Source organism: Salvelinus fontinalis, chromosome 11 (genome assembly GCF_029448725.1).
Source record: "Salvelinus fontinalis isolate EN_2023a chromosome 11, ASM2944872v1, whole genome shotgun sequence".
NCBI classification, from domain to species: Eukaryota; Metazoa; Chordata; class Actinopteri; order Salmoniformes; family Salmonidae; genus Salvelinus; species Salvelinus fontinalis.
This window is the reverse complement of record NC_074675.1, coordinates 44,443,114-44,462,872: the sequence shown is the minus strand read 5'-3', so window position 1 is coordinate 44,462,872 and position 19,759 is coordinate 44,443,114. Positions and strand designations below refer to the sequence as shown.

The 19,759-nt window shown below is 41.4% G+C and overlaps 1 protein-coding gene across 3 annotated transcripts in view; it reads left to right on the top strand.

Annotated features, from left to right (window-relative positions):
* The first annotated feature begins 3,778 nt into the window (after positions 1-3,778).
* The window catches only part of LOC129865781 (tetraspanin-5-like), a 33,523-nt gene continuing 17,542 nt past the window's right edge, over positions 3,779-19,759 (top strand). Inside the window, exons 1-2 of one of the 3 annotated variants that reach the window (XM_055938790.1) lie at positions 3,779-4,428; positions 16,279-16,329. In XM_055938790.1, coding sequence (XP_055794765.1) covers positions 4,348-4,428; positions 16,279-16,329 — 132 coding nt within the window. In that variant the 5' untranslated portion in view covers positions 3,779-4,347. The remainder of the gene's footprint in view (positions 4,429-16,278; positions 16,330-19,759) is intronic. The other 2 variants (XM_055938792.1, XM_055938791.1) reach the window with 2 other exon arrangements.

Sequence of the window (19,759 nt, the reverse complement as noted above, 5' to 3'; positions counted from 1 at the left end):
GTCAATAATACAGTAGAAAAATAAGTCTATATACAATGTGAGCAAATGAGGTGAGATAAGGGAGGTAAAGGCAAAAAAAGGCCATGGTGGCAAGGTAAATACAATATAGCAAGTAAAACACTGGAATGGTAGATTTGCAGTGGAAGAATGTGCAAAGTAGAAATATAAATAATGGGGTGCAAAGGAGCAAAATAAATAAATAAATACAGTAGGGGAAGAGGTAGTTGTTTGGGCTAAATTATAGATGGGCTATGTACAGGTGCAGTAATCTGTGAGCTGCTCTGACAGCTGGTGCTTAAAGCTAGTGAGGGAGATAAGTGTTTCCAGCTTCAGAGATTTTTGCAGTTCGTTCCAGTCATTGGCAGCAGAGAACTGGAAGGAAAGACGACCAAAGGAGGAATTGGCTTTGGGGGTGACCAGTGAGATATACCTGCTGGAGCACGTGCTACGAGTGGGTGCTGCTATGGTGACCAGTGAGCTGAGATAAGGCGGGGCTTTACCTAGCAGAGACTTGTAGATAACCTGTAGCCAGTTGGTTTGGCGACGAGTATGACGCAAGGGCCAACCAACGAGAGCGTACAGGTTGCAATGGTGGGTAGTGTATGGGGCTTTGGTGACAAAATTGATGGCACTGTGGTAGACTGTATCCAGTTTGTTGAGTAGAGTGTTGGAGGTTATTTTATAGATGACATCACCGAAGTCGAGGATCGGTAGGATGGTCAGTTTTACGAGGGTATGTTTGGCAGCATGAGTGAAGGGTGCTTTGTTGCGAAATAGGAAGCCGATTCTAGATTTAATTTTGGATTGGAGATGTTTAATGTGAGTCTGGAAGGAGAGTTTACAGTCTAACCAGACACCTAAGTATTTGTAGTTGTCCACGTATTCTAAGTCAGAGCCGTCCAGAGTAGTGATGCTGGACTGGCGAGCAGGTGCGGGCAGTGATCGGTTGAATAGCATGCATTTAGTTTTACTTGCGTTTAAGAGCAGTTGGAGGCCACGGAAGGAGAGTTTGACACACTGAACTCTATCAGAGAAGTAGTTGGTAAACCAGGCGAGGCAATCATTTGAGAAACCAAGGCTGTCGAGTCTGCCAATAAGAATGTGGTGATTGACAGAGTCGAAAGCCTTGGCCAGGTCGATGAATACGGCTGCGCAGTAATGTCTCTTATCGATGGCGGTTATGATGTCGTTTAGGGCCTTGAGCGTGGCTGAGGTGCACCCATGACCAGCTCTGAAACCAGATTGCATAGCGGAAAAGGTACGGTGGGATTCGAAATGGTCGGTAATCTGTTTGTTAACTTGGCTTTCGAAGACCTTAGAAAGACAGGGTAGGATAGATATAGGTCTGTAGCAGTTTGGGTCTAGAGTGTCACCCCCTTTGAAGAGGGGGATGACCGCGGCAGCTTCCAATCTTTGGGAATCTCAAAAGATACGAAAGAGAGACTGAACAGGCTAGTAATAGGGGTTGCAACAATTTTGGCAGATAATTTTTGAAAGAGAGGGTCCAGATTGTCTAGCCCGGCTGATTTGTAGCGGTCCAGATTTTGCAGCTCTTTCAGAACATCAGCTATCTGGATTTGGGTGAAGGAGAAATGGTGGGGGCTTTGGCGGGTTGCTGTGGAGGGTGCCGGGCAGTTGACCGGGGTAGGGGTAGCCAGGTGGAAAGCATGGCCAGCCGTAGAGAACTGCTTATTGAAATTCTCAATTATAGTGGATTTATCGGTGGTGACAGTGTTTTCTAGCCTCAGAGCAGTGGGCAGCTGGGAGGAGGTGCTCTTATTCTCCATGGACTTTACAGGGTCCCAGAACTTTTTTGAGTTAGTGCTACAGGATACAAATTTCTGTTTGAAAAAGCTATCTTTAGCTTTCCTAACTGCCTGTGTATTATTGTTCCTAACTTCCCTGAAAAGTTGGATATCACGGGGGCTATTCGATGCTAATGCAGAACGCCACAGGATGTTTTTGTGCTGGTCAAGGGCAGACAGGTCTGGAGTGAACCAAGCACTTTATCTATTCCTAGTTCTACATTTTTTGATTGGGGGCATGTTTATTTAAGGAAGGAAGGAGGAAGGCACTTTTAAAGAATCTCATCTACTGACGGGATGAGGTCAATGTCATTCCAGGATACCCCGGCCAGGTCGATTATAAAGGCCTGCTCGCAGAAGTGTTTTAGGGAGCGTTTGACAGTGATGAGGGGTGGTCGTTTGGTCGCAGACCCATCACGGATGCAGGCAATGAGGCAGTGATCGCTGAGATCTTGATTGAAAACAGCAGAGGTGTATTTGGAGGGCGAGTTAGTTAGGATGACATCTATGAGGGTGCCAGTTTTTACGGATTTGAAGTTGTACCTGGTAGGTTCATTGATAATTTGTGTGAGATTGAGGGTATCAAGCTTAGATTGTAGGATGGCTAGCTTGCTAGCTACTTCCAGACATAAATGAGAGAACACTTCACTCTGACCATTTTTGTCACCCTAGCAGAGCTGGTTAGGCCGTTTTCATGTTATCCAGAGCATTGGTGACTGACTGTAACTGTGCTCCTGGCAACAATTTAATTGCATGTTTACTGACACCGGCCATATTCAACGGGTGTTGATCGTTCATAAATTAATCAGCTATTCTGCGCTCTGGAACACTCAGATGAGAGTAGATGATGATGAGAGTAGATGATGAGTAGATAGCCAGAGTGAATTTACGAACACGCCCTAGGTGGATACCATGGCATTGTTGAATACTCATTTCTGATTGCCTTGAAGGGCATTCTAGACATGCATTATTTCCTTATTTTTTTTAATTTAACTAGGCAATTCAGTTAAGAACACATTCTTATTTACAATGACGGCCTACTAAAAGGCCTCCTGCGGGTATGAGGGCAGGGATTCCAAATAAATTAAATAAAGATATAGGAGAAAACACACATCACGACAACACTACATAAAGAGAGACATAAGACGACAACACAGCATGGTAGCAACACAGCACAAAACAGGGTACAAACATTCTTCGGCACAGACAACAGCACAAATGGCTAGAGTGTATAGACAACAATACATCACGCAAAGCAGCCACAACTGTCAGTAAGAGTGTACGTGGTTGAGTCTTTGAATGAAGAGATTGAGATAAAACTGTCCAGTTTGTAGTTGCAGCTCGTTCCAGTCGCTAGCTGGAACTGATAAGCGAACTGAAAAGATGAGCGACCCAGGGATGTGTGTGCTTTGGGGACCTTTAACAGAATGTGACTGGCAGAACGGGTGTTGTATGTGGAGGAGGGCTGCAGTTGATGTCTCAGATAGGGGGGAGTGAGGTCTAAAATAGTTTTATAACTAAGCATCAACCAGTGGGTTTTGCGACGGTTATACAGAGATGACCAGTATAGAGTGCAGTGATGTGTCCTAAAATGAGCATTGGTGGCAAATCTGATGGCCGAATGGTAAAGAACATCTAGCCGCTCGAGAGCACCTTTACCTACTGATTTATAAATTACGTCTCCGTAATCTAGCACGAGTAGGATGGTCATCTGAATCAGGGTTAGTTTGGCAGCTGGGGTGAAAGAGGAGCGATTACAATAAAGCACTGTATATTTGCATGGTAGAACTCAATGGCTATAGTTTTTTACAAGTTTTGTTTGAGATGATTTTGAAAGAAAAAGTCTAATTGAAAACAGTATTGCTATTGTTGAATTCGATTTTCATATTCTGATGTTTTTGTTAGCTAAACTAGCTAAATATGTGTGTTTGGTTACCATGGCAACTACTGTAGCCTAAATTTGCTAGCTACTTCAGTGGATGTTGAACACATTTCTAGTGGCAAATGTATAGGCATGGTATTAACGATATAATCAACTAGGGGCTCTATGCATTCTCTGGAAAATAATGCAACTTTGTGGAAGGTAAATTCCAGTCTGCTAGCGCGTTCGAACAAACATTATACATAGTTCATTATTTTCCATAGACATAGCCTCTTCTTGAGTATCATTTATACCTAATTTGAAGGAGTTATTGACATTGCAATGCTTTGAAATGCGGGATTTTATTTTGAAGGTTTCCTCGTTATCATACGAACGTGACATCGTTTGTGCTGCGGGCAGAACACTAGTCAGTTAGTTCTAAATACATAGCCTAGTAGGTTGACGTTTGTTGCTCTTTCCTGTGCTGGATTGTGCATTGTTCTGCTTTTATCAGTGTGACATCCGTATCAAGGGATAGACTACATTATGTTTATTTCATTTGGATGAATCGAGCAGGCAGCAAATTGCAAGAACTGGATCGCTGAACCTGCCACTTGCGAGCCCATGATCCCGTTGACTTTTCCGCGTATGAAGCGTACTGTATGTTGATGATATTCAAGCATGTCAGGAAAACAATTTAAAGGTCACGAAGTCAGTTGCTGCATCAAATATTTTATTTTTGGATTTAACATAATATTTTGGGTAAGTTTATTTTTTTATTTTTGCTATATTTGTATCTCATTGTCTTTTATTGGGCAATCTTCCATCCATGTTGTTAAATTAAACAGTAGGCCCATCTAGAGGAAATGGCTTCATAAATGAAATGATCATTTGTAATTTTTCCATGCTTATTTTACAACCAATCCCTCACAAGCTAGCTATGTCTATAATAATATGCTATAATAGCCGATGATAAACATTCAAATGTGATCGTTCGATATGTGAATAGCAGCAAAACCTTTTGTTTGTGTTGATATGCATTACAAGCGCTTTTTAATCTTGCTTATTTAGATTTGTTGACATTCACAATAGCCTTCACATACTGTAGGCTGCTACCCAGAGCACTTTTTAATTTAAAGTCGCCTACACTCCAGTGTCCCCGGTAATCGGCTTTCTGTCCTTGTTTGTCGTGACGAACTCACGTACGTGACACGTGAGAAGCTTATTGTCCTCACATGCAAATGTATGAATGAACATGAATATGCAATATATCATCATCAGACAACATTATGTCGCATTCAAATCCCACTGCGTAAGATAGTACACTAAGCCTGATTTGAATGTTCATTCCAGGCAGTGGCGACCAGTCAATCTTGGCAGGTGCAGAGCCCTACCTGTTTTGAGCCCCACATTTTTTGTAGTTGCCTGTTTTGCATGTTATTTTGGCATTAATACGTGTCACATATCCGTTTGCAAACAATGTAAAATAAAATCGAGTTAATAAAGCTTCCATACAAATATGGATGGTCTCTTTGCTTTCTTGAGTAAGGCAGCTCCAAAATGCAGGTGTTTCAGCCACATTGTATGCACTGCAGTGCTAGCTCGCTGTAGTTTATGCTTTCAGCACTAGATTAATTCTCTGATCCTTTGCTTGGGGTGGACAACATGTCAGTTCATGTTGCAAGAGCTCTGATAGGTTGGAGGACGTCCCCCGGGAGTTGTCATAATTACTGTGTAAGTCTATGGAAGGGGGTGAGAACCAAGAGCCTCCTGGGATTTGTATTGAAGTCAATGTACCAAGAGGAGGACGGAAGCTAGATGTCCTCTAGCTACACGCTGGTACAGAGTGCTGTTGAGGCTACTGTAGGCCTTCATTACAAAACAGAGTGTTTTAATTAGAGGTCGACCAATTAATTGGAATGGCTGATTAAATAGGGCCGATTTCAAGTTTTCATAACAATCGGAAATCGGACACCGATTTGGACGATTTTTAAAAAATATATATTTTTTAATATATTTTTTACACCTTTATTTAACTAGGCAAGTCAGTTAAGAACACATTCTATTTTCAATGATGGCCTAGGAACAGTGGGTTAACTGCCTTGTTCAAGGGCAGAACAACAGATTTTTACCTTGTCAGCTCGGGGATTCAATCTTGCAACCGGTGGGTTAACTGCCTTGTTCAAGGGCAGAACAACAGATTTTTACCTTGTCAGCTCGGGGATTCAATCTTGCAACCTCACGGTTAACTAGTCCAACGCTCTAACCACCTGCCTTACATTGCACTCCACGAGGAGCCTGCCTGTTACGCGAATGCAGTAAGAAGCCAAGGTAAGTTGCTAGCTAGCATTGAACTTATCTTATAAAAAACAATCATAATCACTAGTTAACTACACATGGTTGATGATATTACTAGTTTATCTAGCGTGTCCTGCGTTGCATATAATCGATGCGGTGCGCATTCGCGAAAAGGACTGTCGTTGCTCCAACGTGTACCTAACCATAAACATCAATGCCTTTCTTAAAATCAATACACAAGTATATATTTTTAACCTGCATATTTAGTTAATATTGCCTGCTAACATGAATTTCTTTTAACTAGGAAAATTGTGTCACTTCTCTTGCAACAGAGTCAGGGTATATGCAGCAGTTTGGGCCGCCTGGCTATTTGCAAACTGTGTGAAGACTATTTTTTCCTAACAAAGACTTCGCCAAACGGGAGATGATTTAGCAAAAGTGCATTTGCGAAAAAAGCACAATCGTTGCATGACTGTACCTAACCAAAAACATCAATGCTTTTCTTAAAATCAATACAGAGAAGTATATATTTTTAAACCTGCATATTTAGCTAAAAGAAATCTAGGTTAGCAGGCAATATTAACCAGATGAAGTTGTGTCACTTCTCTTGCGTTCATTGCACGCAGAGTCAGGGTATATGCAACAGTTTGGGCCGCCTGGCTCGTTGCAAACTAATTTGCCAGAATTTTACGTAATTATGACATAACATTGAAGGTTGTGCAATGTAACAGGAATATTTAGACTTATGGATGCCACCCGTTAAATAAAATACGGAACGGTTCCGTATTTCACTGAAAGAATAAACGTTTTGTTTTCGAGATGATAATTTCCGGATTCTACCATAATAATGACCTAAGGCTCGTATTTCTGTGTGTTATTATGTTATAATTAAGTCTATGATTTGATAGAGCAGTCTGACTGAGCGATGGTAGGCACCAGCAGGCTCGTAAGCATTCATTCAAACAGCACTTTTGTGCGTTTTGCCAGCAGCTTTTCGCAATGCTTCAAGCATTGTGCTGTTTATGACTTCAAGCCTATCAACTCCCGAGATCAGGCTGGTGTAACCGATGTGAAATGGCTAGCTAGTTAGCGGGGTGCGCGCTAATAGCGTTCCAAACGTCACTCGCTCTGAGACTTGGAGTAGTTGTTCCCTTTGCTCTGCATGGGTAACGCTGCTTCGAGGGTGGCTGTTGTCGATGTGTTCCTGGTTCGAGCCCAGGTAGGAGCGAGGAGAGGGATGGAAGCTATACTGTTACACTGGCAATACTAAAGTGCCTATAAGAACATCCAATAGTCAAAGGTATATGAAATACAAATGGTATAGAGAGAAATAGTCCTGTAATTCCTATAATAACCTCAACCTTAAACTTCTTACCTGGGAATATTGAAGACTCATGTTAAAAGGAACCACCAGCTTTCATATGTTCTCATGTTCTGCGCAAGGTACTTAAACTGAAACGTTAGCTTTCTTACATGGCACATATTGCACTTTTACTTTCTTCTCCAACACTTTGTTTTTGCATTATTTAAACCAAATTGAACATGTTTCATTATTTATTTGAGGCTAAATTGATTTTATTGATGTATTATATTAAGTTAAAATAAGTGTTCAATCAGTATTGTTGTAATTGTCATTATTACAAATAAATTTTAAAAAATGTCAGATTAATCGGTATCGGCTTTTTTGGTCCTCCAATAATCGGTATCAGTGTCGAAAAATCATAATCGGTCGACCTCTAGTTTTAATAAATTATTTGGTGAAATGTGAATATATTTAGAATAGTTTTATCTAAAAATTATAACTTTTTAAATGTTTATTTTATTTTATGAAGTTTACTGAGGAGGATGGTCCCCCCCTTCCTCCTCTGAGGAGCCTCCACTGTTGTAGAGGAAATCATGCGTGTTGTAGAAAAACAGAATTAAAAAGGAATTAGTGCAGGTGCAAAAATAAGTGAACCCCAAGTTGCATTGGTTAAATTAAGTAGGTAAGTAGAATCAGGTGGGTAAATAATTGGGTACAAAATGAATCAATCAAAGGAGAGATTGTTAGGAAAGAGTTTGGGTGGGACTCTGATAAATAGAGATAAGAAACGTGGTCAGTTTGGTGCTACCCATCCAGGTGAATACAAACCACACCATGCCGAGAGGAAAGGAGATCTCAGATGACATCAGTCTGGGGAAGGCTATACAATCATCGCAAAAAGATTTGAGCTCCATCAGTCCACTGCGAGGCAAATCATTTACAAATGGAGAGCATTTAACATGACAGCAACCTAGGAGTGGAAGTGGATGCCCTTCCAAAATATCCCCAAGAGCCACAAGAACGATAATAAATCAGGTAAAAGCCAACCCAAACATAACATCTAGAGATTTGCAGACCTCCCTTGCTGCATCTCAGGTAACTGTGCATGCTTCAACAATAAGAAGAACACTGAATCGAAATGCCATTCATGGGAGGGTTGCTAGGAAGAAGCCTTTGCTGTCAAAAATAACCAAACTGCCCTTCTTAACTTTGCCAGAGACCACCTTATCCCAACAGTCAAGCATGGTGGTGGGAATGTCAAGATCTGGAGCTGCTTTTCCTCCTCTGGACCTGGATGACTCCACATCGTCAAGGGAACCAAGAATTCTGAGATATTACCAGGAGGTTCTGGAACAGAATATCAGGCCATCAGTAAAAGAGCTAGAGCTGGGCCGAAAATTGATCTTCCAACAAGACAATGATCCAATTGAACCTATTGAAGCAAATCTACCAAAGAATGGCTCAGGAGAAGGACGATTTGTGTTTTGGATTGGCCAAGTCAATGTCCTGACCTAAATCCAATCGAGATGCAGGACGTGAAGCGGGCAGTTCATGCCAGACACCCCTCAAACTTCACTCAATTGGCTGAGTTCTGTAAGAAGGAGTGGACAAAAATCCCTCAAAACAGATGTCAGAGACTGATTACTGGCTATAGGAGATGTTTACTCCAAGTTATTGCTGCTAATGGAGGTGCCACAAGCTATTGACTGAAGGGGTTCACATTTTTGCACACATCAAATCTGAGTTTTTGTTAAATAATCCACTTTTGTTATATAAACAATGAAATATATTTTTTGTTTCTGTCATTAAAGGATTTTATATGTTATTTTAATATTTTATAGCAAAATAATGACCAGCCCTGTAGGGTTCACATACTTTCAAGCAGCACTGTAAATTGTCTGTAGAAACCACATTTGTTTAAGCAAGTCAGCCACATCAGCTTTTTTTTTAAAGGCAGTAAATGAGGCTGAATTAACTGTTTCACTGCCAGACAAGGCTCTGCTGATAGCCAGGTGTATCAGTGGTAAGGTGTTGGGACTGCTGTTGGGACAGCTTTATGTAGGCCCTAACAGTTTCTGGGCACCATTTGTCACTGTTATAGTGCAATTCATTTATTGATTAGTGTTGTGTAGTGGCTTTGCTGGCTTGCATCCTAATTTTTTTTGTTTTGTTTGACCCACCAAGATTTACATGCTAAAATCGGCACTGATTCCAAAACAGTTTAGGTGCGTTAGTGTTAGGTGAACAATAATCGAATTGTGACTAGGCCAATTAGTGAATTGTCTCAAATCTACTGAGAAACTATAGCCTGTCATGGATTGCTGGACTACGAGTACACACTGAAGAGGAGGATAGCTTCTAAAGCTCCAACCATTATTTCAGGGACTTCATCTCAGACACAGGAAGAGCTCATTATAGAATACCCTGTAGCTGGAACATGTACTAAATAAACCTTTCAGATTCTATTGTTGGTGGAACATGTTTTCTTATTAGTTTCAACTGCTCTCTTAGAGAAATGCACAAGCCTGAGCTCAATAGTAATTTCTCATCTCCAGAGGGACAAAGACAATAACAATGTCATTGTAATATAATAACCGTATGGGCCGGATAATCTAATTTGGCGCTTCAACGTCTTTCCCTGAAGGATGGCTCTGTCTGGTTTTGGACTGGGAATAGGAGACTAGAGATTTTCTCCCCTTGTCCCATTGAGATGATGTCACGTTGAGGTCATGTGACTCTCTCGGGTCTCATTCTGGCTCACAGGAGTTTGGCCGAATTGATACCGACAGGCCGGTTTCCTGGTTAATTCAATGCTAATGTAATCCCATTCAACGCCCTCCATCGCCTTTGTTTCCCTCAACCCCTCCACCCCTCCCTCTGTCCACCCTCCTAAAGTCTTTCCCATTCGCCATTGTCTGCTTTCAGTGCCGTTTGCCATGTCCATGACCGTGAGAGCCAGTGTTGTACTGATAGTTTTGCCATTAGTGAGCTCTTCAGTAATGGGGCAGCAAGTGCCTGTTTAACCTTTCATGTTAGTGCAATGTCGCCGGCATGCTTAGGCCTATAAAATATGTGCTTTTGATATTTTTCGTAAAGCTGATGTTGAGATTAATACGGTTGCTGGTGAAGAGTTAAGCTCTTTATGGCTAATACATATCTGCTGCTGAGATGCAAAGGCCAGAACCATAGAGTGGGAGATCCCCTTTCCTGTTGCCTTCAAGATGTAACCATATAGCCTGTGTGTGTGAGAGAAGGCTTTGATAAACTACAGGACTACAACTTAAATGTCTTTGGAAGAGAACTGAATGCGGCTTCCGCATTTAACCAAACCCCTCTGAATCAGAGTGGTGCAGGGGTCTGCCGTAATTGACATCCTTGTCTTCAGTGCCCTGGGAACAGTGGGTTAACTGCCTTGCTCAGGGGCAGAATGAGACGTTTTTACCTTGTCAGCTCAGGGATTCGATCCAGCAACCTTTCAGTTACTGGCCCAACACTCTAACCACTAGGCTACCTGCCGCCCCAGGGTACCGTGCATTGTGTAATACATACACTACCGTTCAAAAGTTTAGGGTCACTTAGAAATGTCCTTGTTTTTGAAAGAAAAGCATTTTTTTTGTCCATTTAAAATAACATCAAATTGATCAGAATTACAGTGTAGACATTGTTAATGTTGTAAATGACTATTGTATCCCGGAGTCGCCTCTTCACTGTTGACGTTGAGATTGGTGTTTTGCGGGTACTATTGACAACATTAACAATGTCTACACTGTATTTCTGATCAATTTGATGTTATTTTGATAGACAAAATGATGTGCTTTTCTTTCAAAAACAAGAACATTTCTAAGTGACCCCAAACTTTTGAATGGTAGTGTAGGTGCGTATGACATCAGATTTAACTAATGGAGCTAGTGAGCTGAAGAGAGGTTGTGCCAATAATTGATTGCTTTTCAATGGGATTATGAGTGCAGTGTCAGCCTAAAACGTTCTGTCATGGCATATGCTATCTGATCCAACACCTTCTCAAAAACGTTCTCCTTGTGTGGCCACACATTCACATGATGCCCAATGTAATTCATACATTCAGTATTTCCAAATATTGTGCGACCACATAGTTGAGCACGACTTTTGACGGCAGGTAGCTTAGTAATTTTAAGAGCGTTGGGCCAGTAACCAATAAGTCGCTGGTTCGAGTCCCTGAGTCGACTAGGTGAAACATCTGTCTGTGCCCTTGAGGAAAGCTCCTGTAAGTCGCTCAGGATAAGAGCGTTTGCTAAATGACTAAAATGTAAAGGTTGTAACTCACTGAATGCACTCAACCACTTTTTAACATGATCATTTATAACCCAAATCATTTTGTTCTTTCTGGCATTGGAAGTCAATATTTGCATTATATAAAAGTTGTATCTACACTACATTCTATCAACATTACAGAAAGTTCTCATGGAGTTGTAATGAACTGAAGGTCAGTGGATAAATGAAGGCTTTGGACACAGCTATAGTAATAGAACCGCAGCCATGAGAGTGGTCTGTCTGGGACCAAAGTCTGGAGGACCTCGCGGTGTCTGGTGAAGTTCGGGGTAACATGTTACACAATTGGAGTCTTTAGAAAACAAGAACCATGGAAACCAAAGGGTTATGGTGTAATTTGTCACTGTCACCTCAGTAGATCTAGTTAAATCTGTATGGACACAGAGGAGTGTGGGGGAAATATGGCTATAGCTTTATACAGTATGATAATCCTCCTCGTCGCTTAAATCTATCCATGTGAGTTTAGACAGAGACCCCCGACAGTGTTGAAATAATGCTGAATGTGTAAAGGCAGTCCTCCTCCTCTTCATCTGAAGAGGAGTATTGATCGAACCAAGGCGCAGTGGAGTTTGAACACATAATTTATTAAAGAAAACACGAACTTAACTAAACTAACAAAACAACAAACGGTGTAGACAGACCTAGACGACGAACTTACATAAAACAAGAAGAACGCACGAATAGGGAACAGACTACATAAACCGAACAAACCGTAAACAGTCCCGTATGGTGCAAACATATACACAGACACGGAAGACAATCACCCACAACGAACACTGTGACAACGCCTACCTAAATATGACTCTTAATTAGAGGAACGCCAAACACCTGCCTCTAATTAAGAGCCATACCAGGCAACCCAAAACCAACACAGAAACAGAAAACATAGAATGCCCACCCAAACTCACGTCCTGACCAACTAACACATATAACAAATTAACAGAAATACGTCAGGAACGTGACAGAATGGACATTTATCCTCTGGCCCTTGGAGATATTCTCATTTTAATCAGTTCTGATATAGTGTCTGACGGTTTTAGTATATGGATTTGTCTCGTTGTCAATCATCTCTGAAGCAATACTCTCAGTCCAACCAAGGAGTGTGAATCTGTGTAGCATAATGTATGTCTATCCCCCAAAAGGCACCCTATTCCCTACACATAGTGCACTACTTTTTACCAGAGGTCTATGGGCGCATGGTGAAAAGTAGTGCACTATATAGGGAATACGGTGCCTATACGGTTCCCTCTCTCTATATATTGATTTGACACACATGCGTATTGGCGGACTTCTTTTCCCAATGTCTCTCCCATAGCTCAATGCTTAGTGCTCAGCTCTGTGCCCCCCAGCAGCCCAGTTAACTTCACCGGCACCCCCTCCGCCAATCTAGACACTAGAGGCGTCGCCATAGAAACAGCATGAGCTTGCAAGCCGACATTTGGCTCCACTGCAATATTTATGTGAGCAGTGAGCTGTGTAAAAGACCCTCCAGAAAATGTCCGGGACATCGTCAGGTCAAGTTACCTACATTTGAATGTGTATAGGTTTTCGGAAAAGCTATCAGGTCTTGCCACCCATTTTAATATTCAATGCCATCTCAGGGAATTAAAGTGACAGTATGCATTTTCCTGCGCTAACGTTGCACTCGTCTTGTTTTCAATGGCTGAAGGGAGAATTCATTATAGAGAGGGTTATAATTCACACATGTTTTATAAACAAATAGCTAGTATTTATGTGTAAAGTAACCTTTAATCCATCTTTCAATGATGCAGATATAAAATATACCTTATCCTAACATGTTAGATGGTTTACTTTATTTAGGGTGTCTTCAATTATCATGGCTCTCTCTTCCCTCAACCAGGTTACCTTCAAAATGGTACCCAGAGGACCAGACCCACTTTCTCTTTTCCCTAGAGCCGCGCATGGTTCTTCAAAACACACAGTAAACTAACCATATCTAGACTACGTGATTCACAGTGTGTGTTGATAAGGTGGCTCTGATACAGCACGAAACAACCTGAGATTTAACACCATTATTCTCTTCCCAAAGTGAGTCATCATGTATAGGGTGGCAGGTAGCCTAATGGTTAAGAGCGTTGGGCTAGTAACCGAAAGGTCACTGGTTTGAATCCGTAAGCCGACTAAGTGAAACATCTGCCGATGTGCCCTTGACCAAGGCACTTAACCCTAATTACTCCTGTAAGTCACTCTGGATAAGAGCATCTGCTAAATGACTCAATTGTAAATATATGAAAATACTGCTTACTTTTAACTCCATTGTCATGAAATCAAAACTAGGACTGTAATTACACAGTAATGATAATACTGATTGTGGTGGTGTGATGGCTTATTCTGCTCCCACTCTGTTACAGTGACAGTGTGAGTGTCTGTTATTACAGTGGCATGTTTGGTGTGAGCATGTCATGCAGGGTTATATGTGACCGTGAGCCAAGCTGAGATGAGTGACAGGTCGAAGTCCTCTCTGACGTCACGACAACGGATGCCTTTAGCTACCAAGCTACCACATTTCTGTGTATCACTCCGTTTGTGATTTGCATGAATGTTTGCATGTCTGAATGTGTGCGTGGGTGTGTGTGCCGTGTATGTGTTTATTGACAGTGTGAAACCCCCAGCTAATGAGGCTTAGCTGTTTCTCGTGTTGGTACGGCATATTGATCCAAGCCCTTGGGGTGTTCCGACCATCAGGACAAACAGGCCTGCTCATTCTGCCTAACTGGTCACAGATGTCAGTTCAACTTCTAGTTTTGATTCACATTTGGTTGAGTTGTCAACTAAATGTGAATTCAACAAAAAAAATCACATTGTCATCGGATTTAGGTTAAAAGTTGTGTGAAAAAAAGACAATTCCTTTACGTTGATGACTTTCAAAATATATAATTTGTTTTCCACGTTGATTCAATGTCATCACATAGGCTTTTTGTTGTTGAAATGACGTGGAAAGTGTTTGCCTAGTGGGCCCCTGCCACTGACGGACAGTAAATAGGATCATCACTATGGCCATCAATATTGGGCCTTCCTTTTACATGTAATGACCTTGCAGTTATTCTTCTCCAGAGTGTCAATGAACTTGCATCGTTGATCATCGAACGAAAGCTGATTGAAAGTTAGAGGTGTGCTGCTCCTCTTTACAGCTCAGCTCATGTAGCCACACATCTCTTTTGGTTGTGTCACCATCTTTGCACTCCCCTCTAGCCTCTGATCTCAGACCAGCCCTTAACCAACAGCTCTGTATTACAACCACATGAAGTGGCTCTTGGTGCAATAGCCACTCTGCCAGTGTCCTCTGTTGCTGGCTTGTAGATGCAGCAGTTTGTTCGTATCATTCAGTGACATTATAGGGCAAGCAGAGTTAAACATAGCTGGCTGACATGGCCTGATCAAGACAAGCTAGAAGGGTGGAGCTTGGGCCTGTCCCGTTCACTTGTTGTTGTTGTTGTTGTTTGAATTGGCCCCGGCATTGTCAGCTTCCAAATGCCCGGCCCCCACAGCATCCTCTCAGACAGACAGGCAGAAGGATGAACAGGCAGAAAAACAGAATAGACAGACGGTCAGACAGGCAGTTAGACAGACATGCAGATAGACAGGCAGGCAGACACTTCGGACCCCCCAACTTACCCTGAGACAGTGGTATTAAATGTTACCACCAAGCCTACCTTTAGTTCTGTCAAACCGAGACAAACCTGGAATTTAAAGGGCTTCAAAATTTCAATTCTCTTTGCACCAAGTCACTTGTCCCTGTCATATTCTCACATAGTCTCTCCAATAATTGCTATGCGGATGACACTCAACTACCCTTCTAACACCCAGTTGGTGACACTCATCTCTGCATGCATTGCATGCATGGCAGACATCTCAGCTTGAATATCGGCCCACCACTTCATGGCCAACCTCAACAAAACGGAGCTGCTCTTCCTCTCAGGAATCCTCAAGCATTCCATTCCACCACTACTGGCCTCTTGGCCGTCCCACCCCAGCTCCCGCTCAGCCCAGTCAAAGCTTTTCTCTGTCTTGGGAGGAACAAGCTTCCCCCTAAAGTCAGGACAGTGTGGCGTCAAGGGGAACTGCCCATCTTCCGAAAACATCTGAAGTCCTACCTCTCTGAAGACTATCTTAAATAACTCTCACGCCCCCCCCGCCCTCCCCCTCTTCAAAAAAAGGCACTTTTCCTACTACCACTGACTTTGATGATAAATACTTTCTTCAGGGAAAATGTTCTTGATGTACTTGTGATGTGTTGTTGTCTCATCAAGCTATCTTAAGATGAATGCACTAATTGTAAGTTGCTCTGGATAAGAGCGTCTGCTAAATGACTAAAATGTTAAATAAAAAAATCGGCCAAGAAATTAAACCAATGATTTCTTTACTTTGCAGACATTGTAGGCTACTTATTAAGGGTGAAGAAACTCCTCAGGAGGATTGTACATTCCTGCTTGTTGTTGCTTGACTCCTGTTTAGATTACCCAATTGAAGATGTCCAAACATGAAATTTAGCACTCGAAAGTGAAGTAATGGGAGTTGTGTGTTTCTGCAACCTTTGTAAGCATCGAAGGTGAAATTGAAAGATAATTCATCCTCCGGGAATTTCAACAAAAGTGAACTTGAGGGGAGGTTTCACCCTTTGGGTATCTCCCTGAGGTTTGTTATGTGATTATTAATGTTACTTATTGTCTGTCCTCTTTCAGTTGCTCGGTGTGGCCTTCCTGGGGATTGGACTATGGGCCTGGAATGAGAAGGTGAGTGAGACTAGGTAACATAAGAACCCTATAAGAACATACAATGATGTCTAATATACTTTTATTTATTTGATTTAACCTTTATTTAACTAGGCAAGTCAGTTAAGGACAAATTCTTATTTACAATGACGGCCTACCAAAAGGCAAAAGGTCTCCTGCGAGGGCGGGGGCTGGGATTAAAAATAAATAAATATATAGGACAAAACACACATCACGACAAGAGAGGCAATAGGACACTACATAAAGAGAGACCTAAGACAACAACATAGCATGGTAGAAACACCAACATGACTACAACAAGCAGCAGCACAACATGGTAGCAGCACAAAACATGGTACAAACATTATTGGTCACAGACAACAGCACAAAGGGCAAGAAAGGTAGAGGCAACAATACATCATGCAAAGCAGTCACAAATGTCAGTAAGAGTGTCCATGATTGAGTCTTTGAATGAAGAGATTAAGATATACATGTACTGTACCAGTCAAAAGTTTGGACACACCTTCTCATTCCAGGGTTTTTCTTTATTGTTACTATTTTCTAAATTGTAGAATAATAGTGAAGACATCAACACTATGAAATAACACATATGGAATCATGTAGTAACCAAAAAAGTGTTAAACAAATCAAAATATATTTTATATTTGAGATTCTTCTAAGTAGCCACCCTCTACCTTGATGACACTCTTGGCATTCTCTCAACCAGCTTCATGAGGTAGTCACCTGGAATGCATTTAAATTAACTTCTCTAGGATAGGGGGCAGCATTTTCACGTTTGGATGAAAAGCATACCCAAATTCAACTGCCAGCTCTCATCCCCAGAAGACAAGATATGCATATTATTAGTAGATTTGGATAGAAAACACTCGGAAGTTTCTAAAACTGTTTGAATCATGTCTGTGAGTATAACAGAACTTATTTAGCAGGCGAAACCCTGAGGACAAACCATTCATATGTAAAAAATGTTGAGGTCACTCTCTTTTCAATGAGTTTTCATTGGGAATACAGAATTCTAAGGGACCTTCTTGCAATTCCTACCGCTTCCACTGGATATCAAAAGTCTTTAGAAATTGGTTGAGGGTTTTTCCTTTCTGGAATGAAGAAGTAGCCCTGTTCAGAACGACGGTCGAGTGAAGTGTACTCTTTGTTAGAGGCACGTAACCAGAAAGCATGCTACAGTTTGTTTTAATCCTGTATTGAACACAGATCATCCCGTCTTCAATTTTATCGATTATTTACGTTAAAAAATACCTAAAGTTGTATTACAAAAGTAGTTTGAAATGTTTTGGCAAAGTTTACAGGTAACCTAGAGATATTTTGTAGCCACGTTGAGCAAGTTGGAACCGGTGTTATTTTTTGATCAAACGCGCCAAATAAATGAACATTTTGGATATATAACGACGGAATTAATCAAACAAAAGGACCATTTGTGATGGTTATGGGACATATTGGAGTGCCAACAACAGAAGCTCGTCAAAGGTAAGGCATGAATTAAATTTTTGTTTCTGCGTTTTGTGTCGCGCCTGCAGGGTTGAAATATGCTTCTCTCTCTTTGTTTACAATGGTGCTATCCTCAGATAATAGCATCGTTTGCTTTCGCCGAAAATACTATTTGAATTCTGACATGTTGGCTGGATTCACAACCAGTGTAGCTTTAATTTGGTATCTTTCATGTGTGATTTCATGAAAGTTTGATTTTTATAGTAATTTATTTGAATTTGGCGCGCTGCATTTTCTCTGGCTTTTGGCTAAGTGAGACAGTAGCGTCCCGCCTAAACTCAGATTTTTGGATATAAATATGAACTTTACCCGAACAAAACATACATGTTTTGTGTAACATGAAATCCTATGAGTGTCATCTGATGAAGATCATCAAAGGTTAGTGATTAATTTGAACTCTATTTCTGCTTTTTGTTACTCCTCTCTTTGGCTGGAAAAATGGCTGTGTTTTTCTGTGGCTATGTACTGACCTAACATAATCGCAAGGTGTGCTTTCGCCGTAAATCCTTTTTGAAATCAGACACTGTGGCTGGATTAACCAGAAGTTTATCTTTAAAATGGTGTATAATACTTGTATGTTTGAGGAATTTTAATTATGAGATTTCTGTTGTTTTGAATTTGGCGCCCTGCAATTTCCCTGGCTGTTGGTTAGGTGGGACGTTACCGTCCTACATATCCCAGAGAAGTTAACAGGTGTGCCTTGTTAAAAGTCAATTTGCGGAATTTCTATCCTTCTTAATGCGTTTGAGCCAGTCAGTTGTGTTGTGACATGGTAGGGGTGGTATACAGCCCTATTTGGTAAAAGACCATTTACATATTATGGCAAGAACAGCTCAAATAAGCAAAGAGTAACGACAGTCCATCATTACTTTAAGACATGAAGGTCAGTCAAAATGTCAATAACTTTGAAAGTTTCTTCAAGTGCAGTCGCAAAAACCATCAAGCGCAGGAAAGGAAGATCTAGAATTACCTCTGTTTCAGAGCATAAGTTCATTTGAGTTAACTGCACCTCAGATTGCAGCCCAAATAAATGCTTCACAGAGTTCAAGTTAAAGACACATCTCAACATCAATTGTTCAGAGGAGACTGCGTGAATCAGGTCTTCATGGTTGAATTGCTGCAAAGAAACCACTACTAAAGGACACCAATAATAAGAAGAGACTTGCTTGGGCCAAGAAACAGAGCAATGGACATTGGACCGGTGTAAATCTGTCCTTTGGTCTGATAAGTCCAAATATGAGATTTTTGGTTCCAACCGCCGTGTCTTTGTGAGACGCACAGTAAGTGAGCGGATTATCTCTACATGTGTGGTTCCCACCATGAAGCATGTAGGAGGTGTGTTGGTGTGGTGGTGCTTTTCTGGTGACACTGTCAGTGATTTATTTAGAAGTCAAGGCACACTTAACCGGCATGGCTACCACAGCATTCTGCAGTAATACGCCATCCCATCTGCTTTGCGCTTAGTGGGACTGTCACGTTCCTGACCTATTTCTGTTAGTTTGTTGTATGTGTTAGTTGGTCAGGACGTGAGTTTGGGTGGGCATTCTATGTTGTCTGTTTCTATGTTGGTTTAAGGGTTGCCTGGTATGGCTCTCAATTAGAGGCAGGTGTTTGGCGTTCCTCTAATTGAGAGTCATATTTAGGTAGGTTGTTTCACAGTGTTCGTTGTGGGTGGTTGTCTCCTGTGTCAGTGTTTGTCGCACCATACGGGACTGTTCGGTTTGTTTTGGTCATCGTTCTTTTGTGTAGTCTATTTTTCCCTGTTCTTGCGTTCTTCGCGTTATTTGTAAGTTCGTATTGTTAAGGTCTGTCTATATATTTCGGTTTTGTTATTTTGTAGTTTATTCAAGTATAGGTCGTTTTCTGTCTTCATTGTTTTGTCGTGTCTTTATTAAATTATGTATTCACAACCCGCTGCGCCTTGGTTCAA